Raw genomic sequence first — 25,529 nt, 5'->3', positions numbered from 1 at the left:
TGGGGCAGGTGGGGAGTCAAAGCTCCCATCCTTTGGATGGACTTGGCTGCAGAGGCCAGCGCTGGGCCCAGGATGGCTGCTGTCACTAGCAGTCTGCATTTTGCATCATCCTCTGGGCAACCAGTTTGTTTAATGGAAGTCACAGATGCACGGTTATCAGAGCACCAAGGACCTGCCAACGCACGTGTCCAGAGTTCTCCTCTTCTACCTCCAATACCCCTAAGGTGGGCGGGATGAAAGAAGGAGGAAAGGAGCAGAAAGAGGAACTGCGGGGGGAGTAGGAGGCCTGCCGGGGCTCTTCAGCTTGAAAGGACAAGCAAAGGTTATAGGTCATGAATGGAATCAAGAGAACATTGCTAGGTTCACAGTTATCCACTCGTCGGCAAAGGCCAGGTGACCAGACACCAGTTGGCTGGAAAACACCAATTGTTTACCAGGAGTTTGGAGACTGGTTGGGCAGGCAGCTGTCCTAGTAAGTTCTCCCTGTCAGAGTCTAACATGAATGCAGCTATCTGCCTGGAAGCAGAGGGAAATGGCCATGGCCTGCAGCCGGTCACTGCCTGGTCACAGCCAGCTGCCGGAGGACCAGGGAGGCACCCGTGGAAGGGCACCCTGTGGACCCGCTCCCGAAGGCCTGGCCCTGGCACGGTGGCGGCAGTGCCGAGGAACTCAGAACGCCCTCTCTGTTCAGAGGGAAAGAAAATTTCTCTAGGCCCGAGGACTTGTTCTGTACCAAATGGGTCTTGGTATATTCATGCTGGAGGGGAGGAGCCATGTAAACAGGGATGCTTGCTCAAGTCTTTTCCTATTAACAGAAGGAAGTTTGAAAGGGAGTGTTATTTTTTTCAACTCCCTATCGAGTCAAGTCAAGGTCTTTCTGATTTCATAACTCAAGGCCAGGGGCCTGTCCGCAGCTGGGAAAGCTGAGGAGTACAATCGTAAAGGGCAGCCATGCTGGAGTCCAGTGACCCTGGGCAAGTTAGCTGGCCTCTCTGAGCCTCAATGTTCTCATCTACAGAATGGGACTTATAGGGTTGTTGTGAAAATTAAACAAGGTAATGATGTAAACTAGCTCAGCACCCGGTCTATAGTAAGCACGTGAGAAAAGAATTCAGAGAGGTAAACAGGACTTTCCATTCCTCAGCAATGGCTGGGGCCCTGGCTCTGAGGGGTAACCCAAGAGAGAGGAGACAGTGAGAGTCACACATCGCCATGGAAGCCCAGAGCCCGGCTCCTGGCTCAAGCCAGGGCCCTCTCTCACATGGGACAGCACACACATTCCACGGCATGAACCAACAGCACAATCTTCCGGTGACACTGGGTCTAGGATTTATCAAGAAATAAGCAGCACGGGAGGTGCCGAGACGCCCCTCTCTTTATTATCAGAGGCAGTGGGCTTCCGCACAGACCCCACATGGCACGGAGCTAGCACCGCTGAGGAGCCCAGCACTTTCGCCTCATGTTAGCTGTGCTTGGAAGGTCAAGGAGACAGCTTGGACTTTAGGCTGCACGGGGACCAAAGTACTTGTGAGGAGAGGGGGTCAGTTCCAGAAGGAGCCTCAGGTTACATCCAGTGTCTCAGACTCATGGCAGTTTCATCATTCTCATGCTCACATTAAGTCCTAATGCTTCCAATAAAGACGGTAGGTGGAGGGTGGGTACCAGCAGTGTGAGCTTTGAGTTAACTGCCACGTGGGAAAATGACCTTGGGCTGGGACTCTTCCATGAAACAAAGGGCATACGCCTTGGGCATACGTGCTCTCTTCAAGAAGAAAAACAGTGGTGTCTGAGCTAGACCTAGCTACTTTACCACTTGGCTGGCATCCAGACTAGATTTGGGGGATGGCAACTCCATCTGGGATAGAGACGTGGACGCAGATCTCAGCTTGTCCCCCTTATGCTGCCCCATCCCTATTTCAGCCCAGATCTGCTACCTGGAGTTGGAGGTGTTCTGTGAATCCTTCGAGACTCCCACCCCCCCACCCTTCGTGAGGCTGGACCGAGAGAGGCGGGCCTGGCGGGTGGTGGGCTGCGGTGCTCCAGGGCAGAGAAGAGGTGTCCAGCGGTGGCGGGCCATGCTGCAGGAGAGCGCGGTGCTTTCCGCGGTGCTTGACAGAACCATGTTCCGTTTCCATCGTTCCACCACATGGTTAGATCAAGCACAAAGGAAAGCCCCGCGGCGACTGGTCAGAGTCAAGGTCAGGAAGCAGCGTCAGAGAGAGGACAGGAGCGCTCAGAGGAAGCAGCGTGGAGAAGCGGAAGCCGGAGCAGGCCCCCACTGAGCGTGATTAGTACCGAGAGCGGGGTTCCACAGGAACACGTCCGGAGACGGGAGCCCTACCGCCCTTCACACCCCGCCCCCGGGGAGACACAGGAGGAAGGGAGAAGAACGGGTGGGAGGCCACTGGACATCCCTACTCAGGAGTATCAGGGTAGAACAGATCCTTCCCAAGGGGAATTATGACCACAAATGTCTGGGATCGTTTCGCAGGCCTGAACTGAGCCTCTGAACCCCATTCAATCACACTGTTAGATGTGCCAAGACGTCCAACTTAGCAGAAGCATCTTCTGCATTCTCTGCTGCCTAGGGCCCATCCCATAGCAGAGTGGTTCCAGGACAGGCTGTTCCCCCGGCGCCTTCAGTAAAGAGACAGGTCATGGTTCCTAGGGGTCTAGCAAAGCTGCAATGCTCTTCTTTAGAAAAAGTCCCTCTGATGTCTCCTCAGTATCCTTCAAGGCCCCCAGAAACCCCTGGCTGACAGATGTTCCTCACAGATCAATCAAGGTGTAGTAGAGAAGGGGTGTGACATTGAGAGAAAATCCATGTTCCTAGCAGGGAGAAAGTTGGGGAAGCCCCAGGGCCCTGGGTTTGGGACTGAGAAACCCACAGTCACAATGATCATGACAAGATGGCTCTTTCAAACTAAGAAAAGCAAAGAAAGTGGAAGATACCGGATTCTAGGGTCCTTCCTGACTTCCGCCATGACTGTAAATCATGGAGCGGGCTGGGGAGACCAACAACCGGTTGTTCTTGATGCCATGGGTCCAGGGAGGGTGCCCAGCCTTTACACCCTTATCTGCAAAAGGTCAGCGGCCGTTTTTATGAATTTCCACCCAAGCCATGAAGAGATGTGTGCATCTTGAAGAGACCAGAGTCAGGGCATCTTGAAGAGACCAGACTGGGACCCTCACTGCCCTGCCCTCTGACAGGAGCGACGGGGTCACCGTTCCTCCACAGTGTGTTTTTGGGGCAAGGTGGTGATAGCATATCGACGTGTATAGGTTATCTGTGACGACTGACTGGTTAGTCCAAGTCACTCCACAGCTCCGGATCTGGCTCCACCTCTTGCTAAGCCCTCCCATCCGACCAGCTAGAGCTGGCCACTATAATTTAGACTCCACTCTGCTTTGAGCGCCTCCGGACAGGCAGGGCTCTGCGAACACTCTGGTTTGGGGATTTCGTATTCAAGTTGGATCAGGTCCTCAGCACCAGTGCAGGGAAAATCCAGCCCTTTCGTGCCCCTGTCCCCAAGCTTTAAAATTCCCCTCCTTCTGTTTGGTTTCCTTCAACAGAAAGAAATGGAGGGGGCCAGGAGAAAGTTATCAAGAAACTTCTCAGTATATCAGAAGTCCTGGGTTACACATCTTGTCCTGAAAATACCACTCTATAATCTTAGATAAGACTTCCTGCTGCGTGAACCTCATTTTCTTCCTCTCTAGCATGGACTGGGTAATCTCTGGGGGCTCTAAAGTTTTGTGATTCCCTGAGAGGTGTCTTACTCTTTGCCATCTTTGTACAGATGAGGACAGGGGTTACACCACCCTGTACTCTTCACCACCCGTTTCTTCTTGCCAGCTGGATCTCCACACAACAGTGGGGGAGGCATAACGGAAGGCAGACAGCATTTTGCAACCGCCAAGGGCTCCCCCGAGGACAGGCTTGGGGTCTCAGGCAGCCAGATGGTGCCTTTTGAGGAGGCTTTAATCTGATGGTCAGATTACCCCAGCCGGCAGCATTCACCTCTAACCCGATCTTGCTGCCCAGGGCAGCGGATACAGCTGATAGAGGCAGACACAGTGCAGCTGGGAAGCCAGATGCCCAGCCTAAGGAGGAGCTCTATGCGTTGCAAAAGCAGCCCTCAAATTGGCTCCTAATTACATCAGCTGTCTTTGCAATGGGAGTGCTTTTAGGGGAAAGTAAAAAGCAGACTTATTATCTGTCAAATCCAGTACGTGTCACCTGCCCCTCCTTCTTTCTTCTTGAGCTTCCTGGAAACACAGAGCTTTAGAGATATGGCTTCTGCATCCCTCAATGCTAAGCAGGTCTGGGCCCCAGTGCCTCTCAAAGCCAAGGCCTTTCGAGTGCACCAGTAGCTAGCTCTCTTGACCTCTCTTGTCTGTAGCTACATAAAATAAGAGCATATAGAATGTTATATGTTAGGATCGTCACAGCTCTAACTTTCCCTACCTTTATAGGAATAATCTTTCTGTTTAGTATTGATGTATAAAAATTTTTTTAGACAGGGTCAATCAAGAAACCCTGTCCCTTTTCCTTATTTGTGTCTTTTTAAAATGTCAGGAAAATCATTCCTACCCCACATAGGAAAAGAAGCCAGGGTTCCTCCAGTGCAAAGATAGGTAGGTAGTGGCAGATCTAGAGCTAGAGCTAAGCTCTACTGTTTCTAGGTCTACTGGCTGTTTTCCTCTTTCTCCTACTTACTTCTGTCGGTACCCCATCCCCAAACCCAGCCTACCGTCATTCCGAGGCAATGGCTGATCCCTGGGCTGATTCCATCCCCACCCTATGCCCCAGGGCCTTGGCATCAGTCGGGATCTAGAGATCATGATGGGACCACCCCACCACCAGCCTCCAGACTGAGGGATCAGGGTTGGCAGACGGCACCCTGCCCTCCTCGGCCTCTTATCACCCCTCTTCTTGGGCACAACTGCTGTTAGAGGTAATTAACTCAGCCCCAGCCAGACATGGGTAGGAAGAGAGGAGGCAGAAGGAACAAGAGGTGTAAGTCATGAGGAAAGGGCCCCGGGGACAAGACGGTTGTGCCTCAGGGCACAGCTCTGGGCTGGGAGAGCATTTTCCTCCCTGAGATGCTGCGGCCCCAAGAGGGAACTTAAGGAAAGAGTTCAGGGCCTGAGGTTGGGGGCGGGGCCATGAGGCTGGGGAAGGAAGTCATCCAAGCAGCTGGACCTCCTTCCCCAATGGCCCTTCTCTTCTACATGCCGCGTGGTGTTGAGGGGTGAGCCAGACCTGGGGTCCGAGCCTGCCTTTACCGTTTGCTTGCTGTGACCACGGGGTGCCCCCTCAGCTCCCTCTGCTGCAGCAAGGGGACCTCTCCTGCTCGTCTCACAGGACTATTGGGAAAACCGAGTCAAACTAGAAGCCCTGAGCACAGTGCTCATCGGCGGCAAGGAGCTGCTCTCGTAACTGACATTGTTATTCTGGGGAAGGCAAATTGAGATCAATGTCTCAGACTGCCGCAAAGTCCCCGGGGTCCCTCCAAGCCCTCTCAAGGTATTTGCTTCCGGTGAAAAAAATAAAACAGCTCAGGCTGATCATCCTGGAGGCATGGACTGAAGAATCTGACTTTGAGGTCAAGAACAACGTGAAAGAAGTGGAGGTCTGCCTGCCGGTCTTCTCCCGGCGACTAGGGCCGACACTAGCCTTCTCCCCAGGAAAACCCACCTACACAAGATGCTCCGGGCAGGGAGAGAAGAACAGTTCCTGCTGACACACAGATTGTGAGGGCTGGCTTCACCCCATCTCACTACATCATACTATCAACGTCTCACCATTGGGAGCACAAAGCAGCTTGGTGATTTTTTTCCAGTAGCAAACAACACAAACGATAGTCATTTTTAACTGCCTGTTCATCCAGTTCTTGCGTCATGGAGAGCAAGTTCTCTTTCCAAGATGAGCTGAGAATTCCCCCGCCATTCACCAAGCCCCCTCCCCATTTCATTTCTGGGTGCGGTAGGGAGGAAGGTTTCTGGAGAGAGCTTGGGAACTAGAGAGCAAGGCTTTGCTTTCTTTCTGAGCAACACTCTTTGCTGTTCTCTCCATGATCAGAAGGCACCCATCTGGGGTGGAGGAGACAGCAAAAACGTCTGTGAAACCTAGAATACACTGTGGTCCAAGGGCTGTACCGAAGGTGGCCATAGAGGGGGAGAGGAGGCCCCCAAGGCTCCATGCTTCCTGCAGCCTGGCCTGGGGTATATTTATTTCTCTATCTGCCACTTGGGGAGCGTGATTTGGAAACTAACGATACAAAATAAATCAATCACGGCCTCTCAAGATCGCATGTGTCCAGGCTGCCTCAGCCCCTCATTTCCACCTATCTCGGGAGCTGTGCTGCTGCCTGGGTTCTGTCTCTCCCCAAATCACCCGCCTTCCTCCCCACAATGCTTTTATTGTGTGTGCGTGTTTTATTTTAAATCCATAAGCTAATTGGTTTTCTGCAGGGCTAACTGAATTTCCCCAATTTAATTTGCAAAGATGATCCCCAGGAGCCGTTACAGCGCGCGCTGTCCTCCAGATTGGATTACTGGCCTCTCCGGGGCTGCTGCACTCGGAGTCGGAAGGTGGGGCCCTGCCCCATAAGCTGATTACCTGAGCAGCGGAACTTCTTGCTCTTGATCTGGCCGATGCGCTTGTTGGCCAGCCGGCGCGGGCTGCTGCAGCGGGCCCCGCTGGTCTCGATGGGGTTGTCCTGGAGGTAGTCGGCCAGCCACTTCAAGTGGCAGTCGCACACAAATGGGTTTTGGGCTAAGTGGCTGCGAGAGGGACGGGAGTTAATCAGATGGGACCCCTGGTGCCACGTTCCGCCACCTCCCTGCCTGCTGCTAGGCTCCGGTGCCAGGCTCCCTCCTTCATCGCCCCAGGAGGCCTCGGGGAGGTGCTCTCAGACAAGACCTGGAGAGGGGGCCTGAGGTCTGCTGTCTGCAAAAGACAGTCACAGGGGCAGCTGGCATCCCGCCTGGGGAATCAGCCTTCCTTACTCTCCCCACCCGGGTCAGGACCCACCCCTGATCATCTCCAATCTCACGCACGCCAATTTTGAAGGGCAATGAAAGTTGCAGGCTTAGGGTTTATGCTGAGAGCAGACTGAATTTTATTTCTCCAAGCTCAGGAACACCCGGTGCATATAGCAGCTGGCATGGTGTCGGGCACAGGGTGGGTGTTCCATTTATAGTAGCGGGTTTTGTTCTTACCATCCTCAGCATCACAAGGGCAACAACACCATGGGCCTGGCTTCCCCCGGCTCAGTGAGAAAACTGGCCAAAGCACCACACTCAGCGCTCAGCACGTGGTCGGGGTTCAATGTGTAGCAGCTGCTCTTACCCTTTACTGGCTCCCATCTCTGGCTACAGGGGCAGTAAGTGCCAGATGACTCAGGAGGGCTCCAGAAGCCCCCAGGCTCATGGTCAGGCCCGGGGCTGGAGCTAGGGTCTAAGCTGAGGGGTGGAGCCATCCAAAACACAGGCTGAGATCTGCACTCAGGTGTCATCTATCTAACGGAACTATTTATGAACGTCTGCAGTGCTTGGGAGCGAGGAACTGTTCCCTAACGAGGGTGTTGAAATACTCCCGTGTTCTGGTACAGTGTGCCTGGACCAGAGGCTTGGTTTTGTGGGTGTTGGTGGGCAGGAACGGGTTATGGAGATGAAGCCTGCTCAGAATACAGTGGCCACCGTGGTTAAAAGAGCAGGTGAGCAGCCACTCGGCCTGGCTTCAAATCCTGCTTCTTCCTAGCTGTGCAACCTTGAATAAGTTACTGAACTTCTCCGTGCCTCTGGTTTCCTCACATAGAAATGGGGGATCACAAAAGCACCCACCTCCTAGGGCTGTTGTGAGGCGTAACTGTTTGGATACAGGGAAATCACCCAGTGGGGCGCGGAGCACGGTGTGAGTGATTAGTGAGCTAGCCCTATTATGATTTTTTTAAAAATTGTTTTTTTCTTGGGCAAGCCATGCAGCATGTGGAAATGGTAGTTCCCTGAGCAGGGATCAAACCCACGCCCCCTGCATTAAAAGCGCAGATCCTTAACCACTGGACCGCCAGGGAGGTCCCAAGCTAGTGCTATTATTAATATCCCGTTCTCGCTGCGGGCTCCAGGATTCCTCCTGGACGTGCTCACTCTGCCTTCATTTTGAGTGTTCTCTGCGACTACGTGTTTGGGGTTGCCGGCTGCCTGGGCACGCGCTGGCACTCGAGGGGGCATACTCACAGCGTCTGGATGGCCTGCAGAGGGGCAAAGAGCCCCTTGCTGATGGTCTGAAGCTTGTTGTCGTACAGGGAGAGCAGGTTGAGGTTCTGCAGGTCCTGAAACGTGTTCACCCGCAGGCAGTTGATCTTGTTGGCATTGAGGAGCCTGCGGGCAGGAGAGAGGCTGGTGACTCACTAATCCTCGTGATGACCCGCAGTGCTCTCCTTACAGCAGGGGCTCCGGCCCTCAGCAGAGAAAGAGAGGGACTTGCATGCCTGTGGCCACCGAACCTCCGGACACGTCCAGGCACTCCTGCACCCGGTCACCACGGATGCTGTGTCGCACACCGATCACTTGGAGACTTGCCCTGCACCCGTGCTCTCGGAGGGAGACCCGAAATGCCACCCTGTGTGCTCCACTTTCTGCTTTAGCATGCAGAGCTTCCAGGACTCAAAAAAAAAAAAAATCATTTGGCACAATTATTTGGATGCTTTAGCTGATTGACTAAGGGTAATTTTGATTCAGAAAATTCCTTAGAGTTCTTTTGGATCACTGATCCCGTTGGAAAACTGATGAAAGTTATAGGTCATCGTCCCAGAAAAAATACAGCCGTGGGTAGGCATGTGTGCACACACATACACATCCTTTCTCTCTCTCTCACACATAAACACACACACACATACACATCCTTTCTCTCTCTCACACACACACAGAAACACAAACACACACATGGATGGAGTCCCGCGTGATTCCGCAAATACACCACGCATGTTCTGAACACGCTCTTTATCCCTTTCATAACGTGATTCCTTCTCCTCCTCTGTATCTGAGCCCAAACGTCAGCTCCTCAGAGAGGCCTGCCCTGACCCCCTCATCTCCAGTACGACCCCTACTATTGTCTCTCATAGCCCCCTATTTATTTCCTTCGTAGCATTTCTCTCAATTCATGGTTAGAGGATACTTGTTTGTTTTCTTGTTTATCATTTGCCTCCCACCCAAGACGGTAAGTTCTATTATGGTACAAATGACATTATTTTATTCCTCCCTTTATTCCTAGTGCTTAGCACAAGCATTTATTAAGAAATACACTCAACTCCATGTGCAAATCCAGGGGGTCACTCTCCTCTAAGGTGACACCTATCCCCCAGGGTCAGCCTTCCTATCCACGAGGGACCCCGTTCTGCTATGGTTTTAGTTCTTCAGACCCGCCCCGGCCAACCAAAACCAAAAAAAGAAAAAAAAAGGCATAAAAGGAAGCTGAGTTTCTGGTGAAATGCTGGTCCATCCTAGGTGATGGAAGTGTTTTCCAGAATGGGGCTGGCAAGGCAAGCACTTTGGGTCCTACAAATGTCCTTTATGATCCTAGACTGACTAGCTGTGCCCTTGAACCTCATGTAAAATCATTGCTCACCCACTCTTGAAAGCAAGTGAGGGGGTTAATAAACTAACCCGCAAAAAGCTGGAATTTTTAAAATTTCTCTTTTCAACGCTGGCTCAGAGTTTCCCTCACGGGGAGGGACCCATGGGATGCATCATGGCTGGCTTGCCTCTGGAGGCTCTTGATGCCAGGGTCCAGGGGATTGGAGCTGGTAACGGAGGGGCTGCCATGGGAGCTCAATGACCCATGCCCCCACTCCCTTGCTGCAGGCCCGTCCTGTGAGGCAGGCAGCTGTGGCAGTGACAAGAGGAAGAAGAACTGACGTTTAATCTGGCTAATAACGGTCAGGGTCCCAAGGGTTCACACAGATGTCCTCCTGCCTCCCAGTGGCAAAAAAAACTCACGTTGCTAGAATACATTTCCTGTTTTCCAGCGTGCTTTCCTGACAGCCTTTTATTCTCACAGTAACCTGGGCAGATGGGCAGAGCCAGCCTTGCACGTTACAGTTGAGGAAACTGAGGCTGAGAGATTGGTGGGCTTGTTCCAGGTTACACGTTTCCAAGGCGCATGCTGGATGCAGTTATGGTACTCTAGGTCTCTGGAGGGTTTAGTTGCTTCTTTTTGAATGCCTCATCTACCCCACCCATCTGTCTATCCCCTCTGTAGCAATTTCCCCCAAGAATTTACTGTGCTTTGTATATTAAATTTTAGTCAAAATCACTCTCTTTGGGGGGTATTTCAAGGAGGTTGCTATGGAACAGAGAAACATGGAGAATAGCGAGAGGATCCAACAGGGCTAAGTCGCCACAGGTCAGGAATGAACCCTTCACACACACACATTTTTTGGTTCCCTTGTTTAAAAAGAAAGATAAAGTATGCGGTAGATGATTTGTTCCAAAGCTTGATGTTCAGGGTCTTTTGAGGGCATCATCTTGCTAGGAAATACCGAATTATCAGTAAAGAGACCAGGTCAGAAATGCCAATCTCATGACCTGAGGATAGAATCCTCCCTGCAGCATCTTGCAACATCCCACATGCAACTCTGTTCATTCAGCCCTCCCAGCGTGTTAAAAACTGGGAAAAAACTATAATGAGGTATCACCTCACATCAGTCAGAATGGCCATCATTAAAAAGTCTACAAATAACAAATGCTGGAGAGGGTGTGGAGAAAAGGGAGCCCTCCTACACTGTTGGTGGGAATGTAACATTGGTGCAGCCACTATGGAGAACAGTATGGAGGTTCCTTAAAAACCTAAAAAAAGAGTCACCATATGATCCACTCCTGGGCGTATATCTGGAGAAAACGCTAATCCGAAAAGATACATGCACCCCAATATTCATAGCAGCACTATTTACAACAGCTAAGACACGGAAGCAACCTAAGTGTCCATCGACAGATGAATGGATGAAGAAGATGTGGTATGTTCATATATATATATATATATATATATATATATACACACACACACATACACATATATATATATAAAATGTAATATTACTCAGCTATAAAAAGCTGAGTAATATATTATAAAATGTGTATATATATAAAGTATATATATTTATATAAAAATATATAAAATGTATATATATTTATATAAAAATATATAAAATGTGTATATATATAAAATGTAATATTACTCAGCTATAAATATATATATATAAAATGTAATATTACTCAGTTATAAAAAGAATGAAATAATGCCATTTGCAGCAATATGGATGGACCTAGAGATTATCATACTAAGTGAAGTAAGTCAGACAGACAAAGATAACTATATGGTATCACTTACATGTGGAGTCTAAAATATGATACAAATGAACTTATTTACAAGGCAGAAACAGACTCACAGACATAGAAAACAAACTATGGTTACCAAAGGGGAAAGTGGGGTGGGGAGAGATAAATTAGGGGTTTGGGATTAGCAGATACAAACTACTATACATAATGGAAAAGAATTGAAAAAGAATATATATACATATATGTGTATAACTGAATCACTTTGCTGTACATCAGAAGCTAACAACATTGTAAATCAACTATACTTCAATAAAAAAAATTGGGACATTTCTCTCTCTCACTCACACACATCATATTTCTATTTTCTCTTGAAAAAAATCAGAAGCTCTAGTAACACTGGGCCCACTGGAGGCAGCCATGGGGTGGCTGCCCCCTTTAGATAAGACATATGCTCTGTTTGCCACAGTCCTCACTATTCCCTATTGATGCCCTTCACAAGTTTATTCTACTGACCTTGCCTGAGGAGGCATTTAGATTTGAGACTCTAGTGTAGATTCATGAGCCCAATTGCTGTACGTGGTTCTGGGGAATGCCAGACACTAGATAAGGCGGACGGCTATGGGGAGAGAGGAGTGCAACTCTGATCTGCCTTGAAAGGGTATCTAAACTGCAGGCCACTCTGGCAACCCTCCTCACCCATCAGAACTATCGAGGCTTCTTTTTCTGCCCACTTTCTTGTTCCCTATTGCTCCTAGATCTCTCAGCATGAGATGTTATCGCAAAGATGTAAGGCATCAAAGCAACCCAGGCTGGCACAATTTTGAGGCAAAGATAGCACATATGCAGGAGCAAAAGGAAACACAAAAGGGCAGAGTCTCCCCATCACTTATTCTCTCCCAGGATGCTTGGCTCCCTAAGGCAAGATGCATCGGTGCAGGGAGAGATAAAATTAAGCTGCTTATCCAGATTTAGATGCCGAGGACAGCCTCACTGATCTCCAGCACAGGCGACATCTAACAGCCTGTCTTTCTGTCCTCTATCCTTTGGGAGGAAGGTTGGCAGCTACTCAACTGGGTCTGGCTTCCATGAAAGGATCTCTGAGCTCTCTGGTACATGGACAAGAGTTGCAGGGGAATTAAACAAACAAACAACATCCTAATCATTTGTAGAGACGTGGATGGACCTAGAGAGTGTCATACAGAGTGAAGTAAGTCAGAAAGAGAAAAGCAAATATTGTATAATAACGCATATATGTGGAATCTAGAAAAATGGTATAGACGATTTATTTGCAAAGCAGAAATAGAGACACAGAGGTAGAGAACAAATATATGGATACCAAGGGGGAAAGGGGTGGAGTGGGAGGAATTGGGAGACTGGGACTGACACATATACATTATTGTTACTATGTATAAAATAGACAACCGATGGGAACATACTGTACAGCACAGGGAACTCTACCTAATGCACTGTGGTAACCTAAACGGGAGGGAAGTCCAAAAGGGAGGGGATATCTGTATGTGTCTGGCTGATTCATTTTGTTGTGCGGTGGAGGCTAACACAACATTGTAAAGCAACCATAGTCCAATAAAAATTAATTAAAAAAAACCACCCTAAAAAATAAAAATAAAGAAAAACCACCCTATGATGGAGCAAACAGAGAGTAAACAACTATCTGAAATGGGGTTCAGCAATTCTGTGAGAAGTTCTGAACATAGGCCTTCTCCCTCTTTCACTGGAGGGATTGATTCTGCCTCTTTCTACATCAAGCCTGCTTGATCTGTCCCAGTTCATTCCCCTTTGAGAAGCAGTGGTGTAACTGCTGTGTGAATTAATACTAATGCAGCGTCATCTCCAGAGACCACAGCTCTGTGTGCAGCCCCGTGCCAAAGGTTTTCCAAAGCACTTTCCATGTAGTGTTTTCTTTCACCCTCACAGCACCACTATGATTGTCCTCATTTTGCTGATGAGGAACCTGAGGGTCAGAGTGGTGATGGATTTAACCAAGGCTGCCCAGTGAACTTCCAGCCTGTCCGACTCCAAAGCTCCTCTCTCATCCACCATGGAAAATCCATCTTCTCCTTCCTGTGCCTGGTGGAAGGTGTTGCCTGTTTCTGGGGAGTGGCTGTTTTTGCTAGCTTCGGAATGCACCTGGGCACACTTCAGGTGGACGTTTGCCTCTTGGTTGTGTAGAGGCATCAGGCGTCCTGCTGACTCTTAGGGAGAACCCGGCACCAAGGTGCTGCGACGGGATTGCTCTTTGAAATGCTCACTAAGCTGCCACTGGCACAATGGCAGGCTCCTCACTGAGTGGCCTGCACCTGTGCAAAGCAGGCTCTCAACCTTCACGCATCGTTGACTAACGGCTGATTTAGGAGCTGGTATGTTTGGCTCTGTGCTCCCCTCACCCTGAATTCTCACTCAAGGCAGACCAGGGGACAGCGACGAAGCAGAGACAACAGCATCCCTTATGCAAGATGGGCTGCTCCAGCTCGCCTCATTCAGGAGGCTGCCTGGTGCTCAAACTCCGAATTTTGATGCCCCCAACTAGATCTCGGCTTGATCCGTTATTGGATCCAGCGAGGGGGGAGGGGTTGGGGATGTCCCGTGTGCATCAATATTTCCCCAGAAGCAGATCCAACCGTCTTGCGGGGCCACCGGCTCCCAGACCCACCTCCCAAAGGAAACGTGGAGGTCATATAAACAAAAGAGAGATGGTAGTTGGGCGGGGGTGGGGCTGAGATGATCAGGCCAGGTTGAACAGCTGGGACCACATGACCTAACAGGTAATAAGCACTATGTGTGGCCAGGCACTCGCGCAGCTCCTTACAAATATTAACTTATGGAATCTCCATCTGACAGATGATGAGACCCCTGGGACTCAAAAAGCTTGAGTACTTTTGACCAAAGTGGCACAACTAGTAAGTGGTAGGTTGAGATTTGGATCCATGCTATCTTATTTTAAAAGCCTTTCCTCCAGGCTCTCCTGGTGGCGCAGTGGTTGAGAGTCCGCCTGCCGATGCAGGGGACATGGGTTCGCGCCCCGGTCCGGGAAGATCCCACATGCCGCGGAGCGGCTGGGCCCGTGAGCCATGGCCGCTGAGCCTGCGCGTCCGGAGCCTGTGCTCCACAACGGGAGAGGCCACAACAGTGAGAGGCCCGTGTACCGCAAAAAAAAAAAAAAAAGCCTTTGCTCCCACTCCCATGCCTGTGAAGGGACTGTGGGAAGCGCCTGAAGCTTGTGGAAGGAGGTAGAAGTATGTTTTTGTAGCCACTCCCATTAACTTAGTGATGATTCTACAATAAGACGAAAGCAAAGAGCCACGCTCCCGCCAGAGGAAATTACGGAGAGTGCGAGTACACATACATCACCTTCTAAACTTACGTCTAAGTGTTAGCTCTACGCAGCCCTCTTTCCACCCTCCCCTTCACCGGGCCCTTTCAGCTTCCACATATGTTCCATGTCAAGAGGTATTAGCACTCAGCCCATTGAGTAACCAACCTAACGATGCGGCGGAGAGATAATCCTCTCCAGGAGCTGTGGCCTTCAGAAAAAGCAAGGCAGGAAACAGAAGCCATTGGGAGCCTCAGAGCTGGAGCGGGAGGAGGGGGGAGGGAGAATGAATAGCACAAGTCCTCAGGCTGGGCTAAGGAGGGCTCTTCTGATTCCAGTCCTGCTGGGGGACCGGGCCTGGCCCGGCCAGGAAAGTCCCAGGTGCTCTCATCGCTCGTAGCAGCTTGTAGCCTCATTCACTCAGGGTCCAGGTAATAGGGGGAGATGGGCCACAGGAGGGAAGTGAGGTCCACCCTGACCTGTGAAAAGGACCCCCACACCCAGTCTCCCTAAAGAGGCCACATGGTTGGGGTTCACTTTGTAGCAGCTGTTCTTACTCTTTATTGGCTCCCGTCTCTGGCTACAGAGGCAGAGGACCACTGAGGTCCCATTTGTAGCTACTGCCCTTGCCCACATCTCCTCCTCCAAGAAGATTCCCCTGAGCTCACAGCCTTTGCCGCAAGGTTTGGAAAACACAAACATCTGGAATCAGGCTTCATGATAAATTGCATCAAAATCACCTAGGTAACGCCAGTGGTTCACATATTGATTCAGTGGCCCCGAGCTCTCATTTGGGTGATATTTATATTCTCCACATCTGCCCACGTGTCTGCAGAAGACAGCGGTTTAAGGCTACTCCTCCTACTTATACGGTGTTGGTCTGCAAATGCCAAAAGCATATTCCAAACCTGGAGTACAAGGTCTTCTCAGAAAACGTGTCAAGAAAGAGCGCAGCAGCCCCTTCCTGCAGAATACCTGAAGCCCTTCCGGGAAAGATCACGGGATAGGAAGATGGGCCCAGGCTCCCCGCCAGGCGGGGACTTCATGGAGCCTCCTTTTCTTAAAGTGACACTGGCGGGGGGGTGGGGTGGGTGGGGTGGGGCGGGTCAGTTTCTGTTTCGTAAACACTCAGATGCATCCGTAGGAAGGGAAAGATGTACCAACAACCCCATGGCATAACCCTTTCTCTGGCTCCTCCTGTAGGGGAATCATTTTTCAGGAATGGGTTACAAAGGCTCTCTGTTATCAAAAAAAGTCCTCTGTGTATCCCTGCAAGTATTTCCCACTATTAAGCACTGGCATTAACTATTAGTGAGGATGCCACTTAGGGGAGCCATTCTGGACCTCTGATTAAGCTGCAGGATTTAGAGTTAACCCCTGTCATTATTGTGTCTTTCTCTTTTAAAAAAATTCTTTAGAATTAACCCTCTGCCACCCTGAAATTCTTTATCTACTAATTGTAATAAGGACCACTCTCTTGCCTTAGAACAAACATGCTATTATCTTTCCCATATGAAATACGGGGGATTTATTTTGACCTTTGGCAACCTCCTGAGGCTGGACATGGGGAAGAACCTGGTGACATCTGGTGCCACGAGGTCAAGGACTTCTGACCCCGCCCAGAATCTTCTCTGAGCCCGTGAATGGGTGCTGTGGGCCACGCCATGCTAAACACTCAAAGAAACAAGAGGAGCCCTCCAAGTCCCTGGGGGCAATGATGACGCCTTCTTCTCTCCTGATAATGACTGCACTGCTGGTCATGGGCTGTGGGTTGTCATGGTGACTCAAACTGAAGTGCAGCAACAGGGTGGCCTGTCTGAAAAATAGGACCTCCTTTGAATTCACAGATATAGGAGGGCACGAGGAAGAGGGTGCAAGCAACGGGGACCTCCTAAGGTAATCAGAGGGAAGCTGAACTTCTGAGAGACCGGATGAAGGGGCCATCACCTGCTCTCAGGAGATCGAGGGCCTCACCTAGTGTGACCTGGCCTGCCCCTTCCCTCCCCAACAGCTACTAGAGTAGAACTTGCCTATCTGACTGCTACCTGGTTACTAATCAGTCCTTTAAGAGGGATAAACCATTCACTCAATGACCAAAGCATGGAATGATTCCAGAATTTAAGTCCCCTCAAGAGCTTTCCTTAGGAAGTTCCAGGTACACAAGAGAGGGAAGAATTCCTCCCTCAAAAATGCATCACAAAGGAAGTCTGCTTCTACTGCTGGGGAGAATTCTCATCATCTCACCTCAACCCAGTCTTTAAGAACAAGCAGCTTCTTTTTTTTTTTTTTGCGGTACACGGGCCTCTCACTGTTGTGGCCTCTCCCGTTGTGGAGCACAGGCTCCGGACGCGCAGGCTCAGCGGCCACGGCTCACGGGCCCAGCCGCTCCGTGGCATGTGGGATCTTCCCGGACCGGGGCACGAACCCGTGTCCCCTGCATCGGCAGGCGGACTCTCAACCAGTGCGCCACCGGGGAAGCCAAGAACAAGCGGTTTTTTGATTGCCCTCTTACAGGGCTCAGCTCGAACTTTAGTGGGGTGAGGACAGTCAACCAGAGGAAGTTCCATGGGAGACAGGGGTCTGTGATTTAGACTGAAGCTTAACAAGAGGAGCTGATAAAGCAGCAGTTCCACAGTACTCCCTCCTTGGCTTGAGCCAGTGAGGAATTCTTGTTTCGTGTATCACAAAACTAGCTCTGCAGGTTGGCCCATGACTGCGTCAGAAACAGATATCTCTGGTGTGGACTCCAGATTCAGACTGCTTGGGTTCCAACGCTCCATCACTTACGTGCTGAGAGACAATGGCCAAGTGACTTAACCCGTCAGTTGCTCAGTTTCTACATCTATAAAATGGGCCTCTGAACAATACCTTTCTCTTAGTATGGTTGTAAAGGTTAGATGAGATAGTGTATATGAAATTGCTTAGCACAGGTTCTGGAACATATTAAGTATTCAATAAATGGTAGCTGTTGTCATCAGCAGCAGTAGTTGTACTTGCAAAACAGCCGATAAGGGAAAGTGAGCTATAGGGAGCGGAGTTTTGCTCACTGCCCTGTAACTGGCATGTTGCTTGGAAAACTCCAAGATGCTCCAGTGGTCTTGTCTGCCTTCCAAGAAAATCAAACAACAGGTGCTAGGCTGTCTTAACTTATTCCAGCCCTAAGACAGTCTGGTTTGGTTAAGACCTCCCGGAGCAGGTTTAACATCGACCGGAGCCAGCATTTACACGAAAGCTTCCACCTCAAATGACTGCCTGCCCCACTTGAATCCCTCTTCCGTGCATATGCCGTGCAATCAATGAGTACTAACTGCATGTGCCGATCCCCCGGGGGAGCTGTAACGACGCAGCTTACTGCTGCCCATCAGAGGGGAAAGTGATGGCTCCGGAGACACGCTGACTGCTTGCTTTCCTTGCCTTGGGGAGGACTGACCCCTGAGCTGCAAGGTGACATATCTGGGGGCACTCTGGCTGGCTGCACACTCAGGATCATCATCTCCACTCACATCCTAGAAACCCAGGAGCCAGGGTGGGCAGGGGAACGGCGAACAGCTAAGCTTTCACTCTGTTTCTGGTGAGGAAGGGCGTGGACGGAGCCTGGGAGAAGAGGACAGGTCACTTCTCGGGTGATCAGATTTGGGCGCGCATGCCCAGTGGCATGTCTGGTCCTAACCTTGGATTCTGAGATGTCTCTGTGTGGGAAATTTCAGTTCTCTGCAGTTTAGGAGGGAGTCTCTAAACACACTTCTTGCCCTACTGGGCACCTGACTCGTGTTCCAGTAGCCTGTTTTAAGGAAGGAAACTGACAGGCTCCCTTGCATCCCCCGAAGATCATAAGGGTTGTTACTGATAACAAATGTGTGTTTATACAATGAAAGTCTGCAGGAACTGAACCTGTTTAGGATTAATTACAGGGAGACATACTAGCTATTTTCAAACACTTGAAGAATATGAGAATAGCCTTTTCTGAGTTTCCCAAAAGCCATTACTGAGGTTTAGTATAAGAAAGAGCTTCCTAACCTTCTAACTACACTGAGAAAACTTATCACAGAAACTTATCAGCAAAAGAGCAGTAGGATTTGTCCCAGGGTGCGTGGGACAGGTTTCCATACCAGCTGGGTGAGAGGCTGTCCTGGAAGCCCTGAAGATTTTGGAAGTCCAACTAAAGGAGGTGACTCTTGTGAGGCTGACACCAAGAGGATAGGGGTTTGGGGGTCCTTCCCAGGACTGCTGAAGCTTGTCCATGGAGACCCATTTGCTGCAGCCTCTGAGAAACTCTGAAGGCTGAGACATTCTCCTATCAGCATTGGCCATCTGCCCGAATAAACAGGGCAAGAGAATGACCCAGGAGGGCTGGGTACAGAACAGGCTGGGCAAGTGTGGTGGAAGAGCTGAAAAGTTTAGAGAAACAGGGAAAGGGGAGATGGGCAGTCAGGACAACCAACTGCAATGCACCTGCTTTACTCCTGGTAGCATCATGACAAGGGCCAGAAAGGAAACATCCAAGATCATTTTGGGTGGCAGAGACAGCTTGGCTTTGCGATGCACCCATACCTTGAGAGATGGAGAGAGAAGAAAAAAACACAAACCTCTTGCAAAAAGTCTTCGAGTCAAAGGACAGGAAATTTCCCAGACTAGCAGGGTATTCTAATCAGAGCCTTCTTATCGGAGTGTCTCCAGTCTAACAAGGAGAAATCCAATCTACCGCGGGCTGAACGCTAAATTAGATCTAATCAGGACCTGCTTTCTAACTGCTCAACAGCAGGTCAAAGCCCAATGACGGCTACAGTTGCTGGTTCTTTCTGGAAAGTGAGGTGGCCTGAGTTGTGTCAACTCTCGGTCTCGAGAGAAGGGGGGATGCTTTGTCTTTACTCCCAGCTACTCAACTCCCTCTGCTCAAAATGGTGATACTCAACCAGAGTTGCCTTCCCTGTCCATGCAAAGTCCTGTTAACTCCAGTCATCTCACGACTGCTGTCAGCTTGGAGCTGGGATACATTTCCTTTTTTTTAATTTTTATTTTATTTATTTATGTATTTTTTGCGGTATGTGGGCCTCTCACTGTTGTAGCCTCTCCCGTTGTGGACCACAGGCTCCGGACGCGCAGGCTCAGCGGCCATGGCTCACGGACCCAGCCGCTCCGCGGCATGTGGGAATCTTCCCGGACCGGGGCACGAACCCACGCCCCCTGCATCGGCAGGCGGACTCTCAAAACATGCATTTATGGAATCTTTGCTACATGCCCTGCACTGTGCTAGGCACTTTGACGCATGCTACATTTCTCCTTAATGCATGCAAGGGCATAGAGCTTTCTGCGGTCAAAACACAGACTGTAAAAGGATATTCACTCCAGCCCAGTGAAAGGCACCACCTCCAAATCTAACTCTAGGCCATGCTATTGTTACTCTTCTTGGAAGGGATTAATAGCTACAGTTAACTGGCCTTATAGTGGCAGTTATAACTTACAGTTTCTTTGCTACAAGCAAAGAATACCATCTGTGAACCCCCCAGCTCCCTGCAGAGCCCTGGCATGTTATTCTAACAAAGGCCCACCAAGGGCTGCAACCTTTGAACACTAGTAGGTAGGTACATAGAGACACAGAGAGTGAGATAGACACGGAGACAGAGGTGTGAAGGGCTGGATGGGTGGGATGCAGAGAAAAAGAACAGAATTTTCTTTCTCTTGCTTTCGGCTTCATTGAAACAAACCTGACTATCGCTGTGATGGATGTGCTGCCTGGAAACCAGCTGGGCGTCTCATCTGGACATGATTCACATTCTTATATTGTCTTAGGAGACTCTGTCCAGGGCTGAGTCTTAACAGGACATGGGAAGGGTAGGGAGTAAATGCGAGAAGAAAAGGCTAAAGGAAAAGTCTCACTTCCTTTTTCTTTGGATGTCACCACGTGAGATGCGTTGCCAACCTTCTTCTATTCACCATTGCTCCTGGCCGCCCACCCATCCGGAGCCACAACTTGACTACATGGTGCGCAAGCTCATAATGGAGCTTCACGTAACGGCCCACGGGAGCAGGGAGGCCCCAGGCCCCTTCCTTCCTGCCTGTGACTTAGAGGTGGTTTTACAATGGCACGCATACAAATGTGCACGCGTGCGCACACACGTTCATCTGTACTCAGATGCACGCCGCTGGGAACATACGTCTTGTGCTATTCAGAGGTCCGGGAGGCTTCTGAGCCACAGGACCACATAAGCTCTACTCCAGCTTCCACACCTATTTTGCTGTGTGACTGAGGACAAGTCATCTCCCTCTCTGAAACTTGGTATCTTCCATTGCTCACAGGATACTCAAGATCAATTCCTAATACTAATAGGAATCGTGATGGTCCCTGAGCAGACATGGACATGCACGCGCGCACACGTACACACACACACACACACACACTCCCCACACCCATAGTACATGCGTGTAGAAACTATGGCTACCTGATCACAAACCAGAGATAATTCTCCCCCAGTCATAAAATCTTAAAATACAGGATGAGCTGAATTCCTTTCCGGGCCTCTCCACATCAGAGTTCATTTATCTCCTTCAAACATTTAAGCTCAAATGACCACAATGAAACAAATGCAAATAAATAATCCCAGAGCTTAAAATTTGAGGCAACAAATCTTCCTTTAAATTAAATAAACGCTTCCCATCTCAGCCACATCTTACCCAGATAGAGTCACAGCAGTGATCGATCATGCTCCTTCTCTAATTATTTCACTGCCCCACCCCTACCCTTCTTCAAGGTCTCATGTCTACCGGCAGCTCTGTTTCAGCTTTCGTATTGGAATACGGTGTATGAATATTTTAGTTCCCTAAGTTCCGAGCACACCCCTGCCCCATGCTTCCCTTCGTAGGATTCACCTCTGGCTTAATTTCTAGCCCCTCAAGCCTGAGGTTAGTGATTCATACCTGGGCCAGGCTCCCGAGCTGTATCATCTATAGCTCGTTTACATGGACCTTAGGCTTCCTCTGCCAACTCCCTGGCTCTCCTTCCGCCAAGAAGAGGTGATGGAGGTACGGGGTGGACAACTCAAAAAAAAATGTTTTTTTTTTTCTTTTAATGGGCATAAAGTCAAAAGAAGAACTCTACGGAGCACGGCTCAAAGTTTGCAGGAAAGAGCCTGCAAATAGTTCCAGAGACACGATTAGTGACAAAGTTCCTACTCACAGCAGCTGTAGGGACACCAGCCCGTCAAACAATCCCTTGGCAATCTCGGTGATCTTGTTCCCATAGAGCACCCTGGAAAAGAGCAGAGAGGACAGCGGTCACTGCGGATGAAAGGCCACTGGAACTCCTTCAAGGAGGAGGCCACCAGCTTGGCCCGCTCTGGGGGGCATCTCAGAGCACTGGCTTCCCCAGCCTGCCTCACCTTCTCCTCCCCAGTGAGACAGTGGGCTAGCGCCACTGGGGGGGCTGCAGGGGCAGGCTGTCCGGGAGGCGAGGAGAAATGGGCTCCAGCCTGTTCTACCCCTGGGCAGCCCAGCTCAATAAATCACCCACAATAGGAAGACGCAATCGCTTTGTGGTGACTCCCAGAGCTGCTAATATGACTCACACCCCAGCAGTAAATAAGATGTGTGGGAAGCTGGCCGGCCCTGTGTTTTCTGGTCTTCAATGGGTATTGATCAGGCTGAGCCCAGCCTATATAGAATGTTTCCTTTTAATATCCTGTTGCATCCTAGGAATTCCTGAGCTGAGTCCTTTATCATCCATCTAGACAGGGCTTTGGGTATCTGGCCTCCTATCCAGATGGCTCAGGGACTGCTGAGTCAAGGACTGGCTCTTAGGAAAAACTAGGGAGCAAGGAATTGTTATCGCGGTACCAGCAGCTTCTACATTACAGCCTTTTTCCCTATCCCCTGAGCTCCAAGAGCTAAGGAACTCAGAATTCTTTTACCCTTCTCTCTTCCAGCCTACAGAGTCCCTCACACTGGGTGTCCTATTCAAGGGCTGGTCTCTGGTGATCCGTGAGGCTTGGGGAAGAAGTGTACTGGGTCTGCCTCCCCCGAAGACACTGCTGGCCTCTCTCTGCTCTCATCCATGGCACAGACTTTGCTGTCTCTTGGGTCCAGCCTCCTCCGAGATGGAGGGAACTTAGCTAAGAAGAATTAAAAAAAAAAATTCCCTCTCGAGCTCTGGAGTGCCTTGAATGAACGCAGGATTCGATCCCCACTCAGATTGCAAATTCAGGCTGTGATGTGTCATCGAGGAGGCCAAATATTAGGATGAGGAAACGGTCAATGGGAGCGATAAACCCAACTCCCCATCTTCCAGACGCCACCAGGAGTGAAGAGTGAGCCTCCCGCTCAGCCTGCGGGTGTGTTTCATGAATGTTTCAACAAACTAACGGCTAAATAAAAGTCAGCACAATGGCTCAGGCTTGCATTTGTAATTCATATTATTAATGTCCCACTGCTCACTGTGCCAAATGCAGTCGTGTCACTGTCTGTTCGCTGATGTTAGAACCTGCAGCGTAGCAGAAGCCGGAGGGACAACGGGGCTGGCGGGGGGGGAGGGGTTCCTCAAATCATGTGTCCGTATGGGGCGTCTCTAAGCTTCAGCGGGTCAAAACTACTCTCCGGCAGGCTGACGTGGGCTGTGGGTCCACCTCGGGGCACCTGGGTGTAGACCTGTCTGGCTTTATCCCCAGATCTCTCCTTGACTTTCCTTCCCACCTTTCAGATCTGGGCTCAAACACCTCATCCTTGGGAAGCTTCTCTTGAATATCTTAGTCAACATTTTCTACCACCTGTCACTCTATTTTTATTTCTTCATCCCTTTTCATTACGTCATGTCATATTACTTATACATTTATTTATTTTAAACATTTTCTGTGCCTCCCGCACTGGCCCCCTTGAGTATAGGTTCTGTATGTGGTGACATCATGTGGCTTGCTCATGGCTGGGTCCCTAGAGTCGAAATCTGAACAGGATCTAACACAATAAATATCTGTTGAAAGAATGAACAGCTCTGGGCTCTCCTGGTAGCACAGTGGTTAAGAATCCGCCTGCCACTGCAGGGGACACGGGTTCGAGCCCTGGTCCGGGAAGATCCCACATGCCGTGGAGCAACTAAGCCCGTGAGCCACAACTACTGAGCCTGTGCTCTAGAGCCCGCGAGTCACAACTACTGAGCCTACGTGACACAACTACTGGAGCCCGTGCTCCGCAACAAGAGAAGTCACCGCAATGAGAAGCCCGCGCACCGCAACAAAAAGTAGCCCCCGTTCACCGGAACTAGAGAAAGCCCGCGCGCAGCAGCGAAGACCCAGTGCAGCCAAAAATAAATAAATTTAAAAAAAAAGAATGAACAGGTCTGGGGTGAAGGCTTTCCTGCCCTTTCCGTTGGCCATTCCTGACTTTGGATTGGGTGTGTTGGTATTCAAAGCTCCATGATGTCAAGGGTCTTGTCTGTCCAGTTCACTGCCACATTCTCAGTGCCTATAAGGCTACTCAGTGCACAGGAGGCATCTACTGAATGGCTAAACGCATGCATTGGGGGTGAGAGGCGCTTCACTTAAACAATGCCCTGATATATTTCAGAATTGGCTAGTGGCATGCCAATGTCCTGTTTGGCAACCAGATTTTGAATTTCTTTTCCTGCAAGACAGGAAGCGTCTCACTGTCCTCAGACTGTTCCCAGATCCCAGCAGAGGGACAGCAGACAAGGGGAACAGGAGGGTGGGGCCAGGGATAGGACCGCGGTGGCAGATGGCCACTCTCCCTTCTCCTCTGTGATCTTCAGCACAATAAGCAGACACTAATCTCACACACAATCCTGTCTGTGATATCCCAGCCAGATGTGCTACCCGATAAATGAAACTACTTTACTCCGCCAGCAGCAGGCGACAACTGAATCAAGAGACTCCCCTGTCTTCAGCCCCTTCCCAGTGGGATAGGGCCAGCTGGGGGAAGAATGTGTGTCTTGTCACCTGCCCACTCATCCATTAAACAAACCGGTTGCACAGAGAGACAAAGCATGGACAGCTTGCCTCTGAGCATCCTCACTCTTGCCCGGGTGGGCAGGTCACCAAATAATACAAAAAATATCAACTGATGATACCTTTGCTGTATCTCATACTTTTTATGTTATCTCAGGAGGGCAGCATAGCATGGGGACCAAGAGCACGGTTCTGGAGTCAGACTGCTTGGGTCTAAATCCTGCCTCTCTCGCTTGTTACCGCGGACTTTGGATAAGTTACGTTTATTTATTCAACACATCTTTTTGGGCACGATAACTACGTGCCAGGTACTGTTTGAGGTGCCAGAGATTCAGCCAGGATCAAAAGAAATAAAAACCTCTGTCTGTGTGGAGCTTAGATCACCCAATTTCTCCAACCATTAAAGACAGGAGAGGATAGAGCCTATATTTTAGGTCATGGTGAGGGTGAAACTTGCAAGCCTCCTAGAATAGTACCAGGTACAGAGTAGGTGCTCAGTAAGTACTGCCAATGATTGTTGGGACTGTAATCATGAATGTGTGTCAGGCAGGAAAGGTGTCATCGTCCCCATTTTGCCTGTGAGGGAATGTGCACAGAAGACTCAAGTGACAGTCCCTGTGCCACAGGGCGAGTCACTGGCAGAAATCAGGACAAAGCTCTGTACTTCGCTGCCCCTGAGGGTCTCTGAGCCCCTGGTGGGCACAGCTTTGGTTCCATCCACTAGGCTGCTTTAGGGTTTGAAAGTCAAAGAAAAGAAAGGCTTATAGGATGGGGTTAATGCTTTCTCAGGACAATAGCCGTGAGGTTGGTCTGGAGAAAAAGGCTTCAAATCAGAGGAAGAAAATGAGCTCCTTCCTTGACAAGGTCACACGCACGGGTAAAATGGGCACATGGTAATAATCATACAT

At 50.0% G+C, this 25,529-nt stretch overlaps 1 protein-coding gene across 1 annotated transcript in view; it reads right to left on the bottom strand.

Annotated features, from left to right (window-relative positions):
- SLIT3 (slit guidance ligand 3) overlaps positions 1-25,529 on the bottom strand; it is a 611,310-nt gene that overhangs the window by 92,759 nt on the left and 493,022 nt on the right. Inside the window, exons 12-14 of the mRNA XM_004271979.2 lie at positions 21,849-21,920; positions 8,245-8,388; positions 6,626-6,789 (exon numbers count right to left, since the gene is read on the bottom strand). Coding sequence (XP_004272027.2) covers positions 6,626-6,789; positions 8,245-8,388; positions 21,849-21,920 — 380 coding nt within the window. The remainder of the gene's footprint in view (positions 1-6,625; positions 6,790-8,244; positions 8,389-21,848; positions 21,921-25,529) is intronic.

The sequence above is a fragment of the Orcinus orca genome, chromosome 3 (genome assembly GCF_937001465.1).
Source record: "Orcinus orca chromosome 3, mOrcOrc1.1, whole genome shotgun sequence".
Classification (NCBI taxonomy): domain Eukaryota; kingdom Metazoa; phylum Chordata; class Mammalia; order Artiodactyla; family Delphinidae; genus Orcinus; species Orcinus orca.
This window is presented reverse-complemented; position numbering and strand designations above follow the sequence as displayed.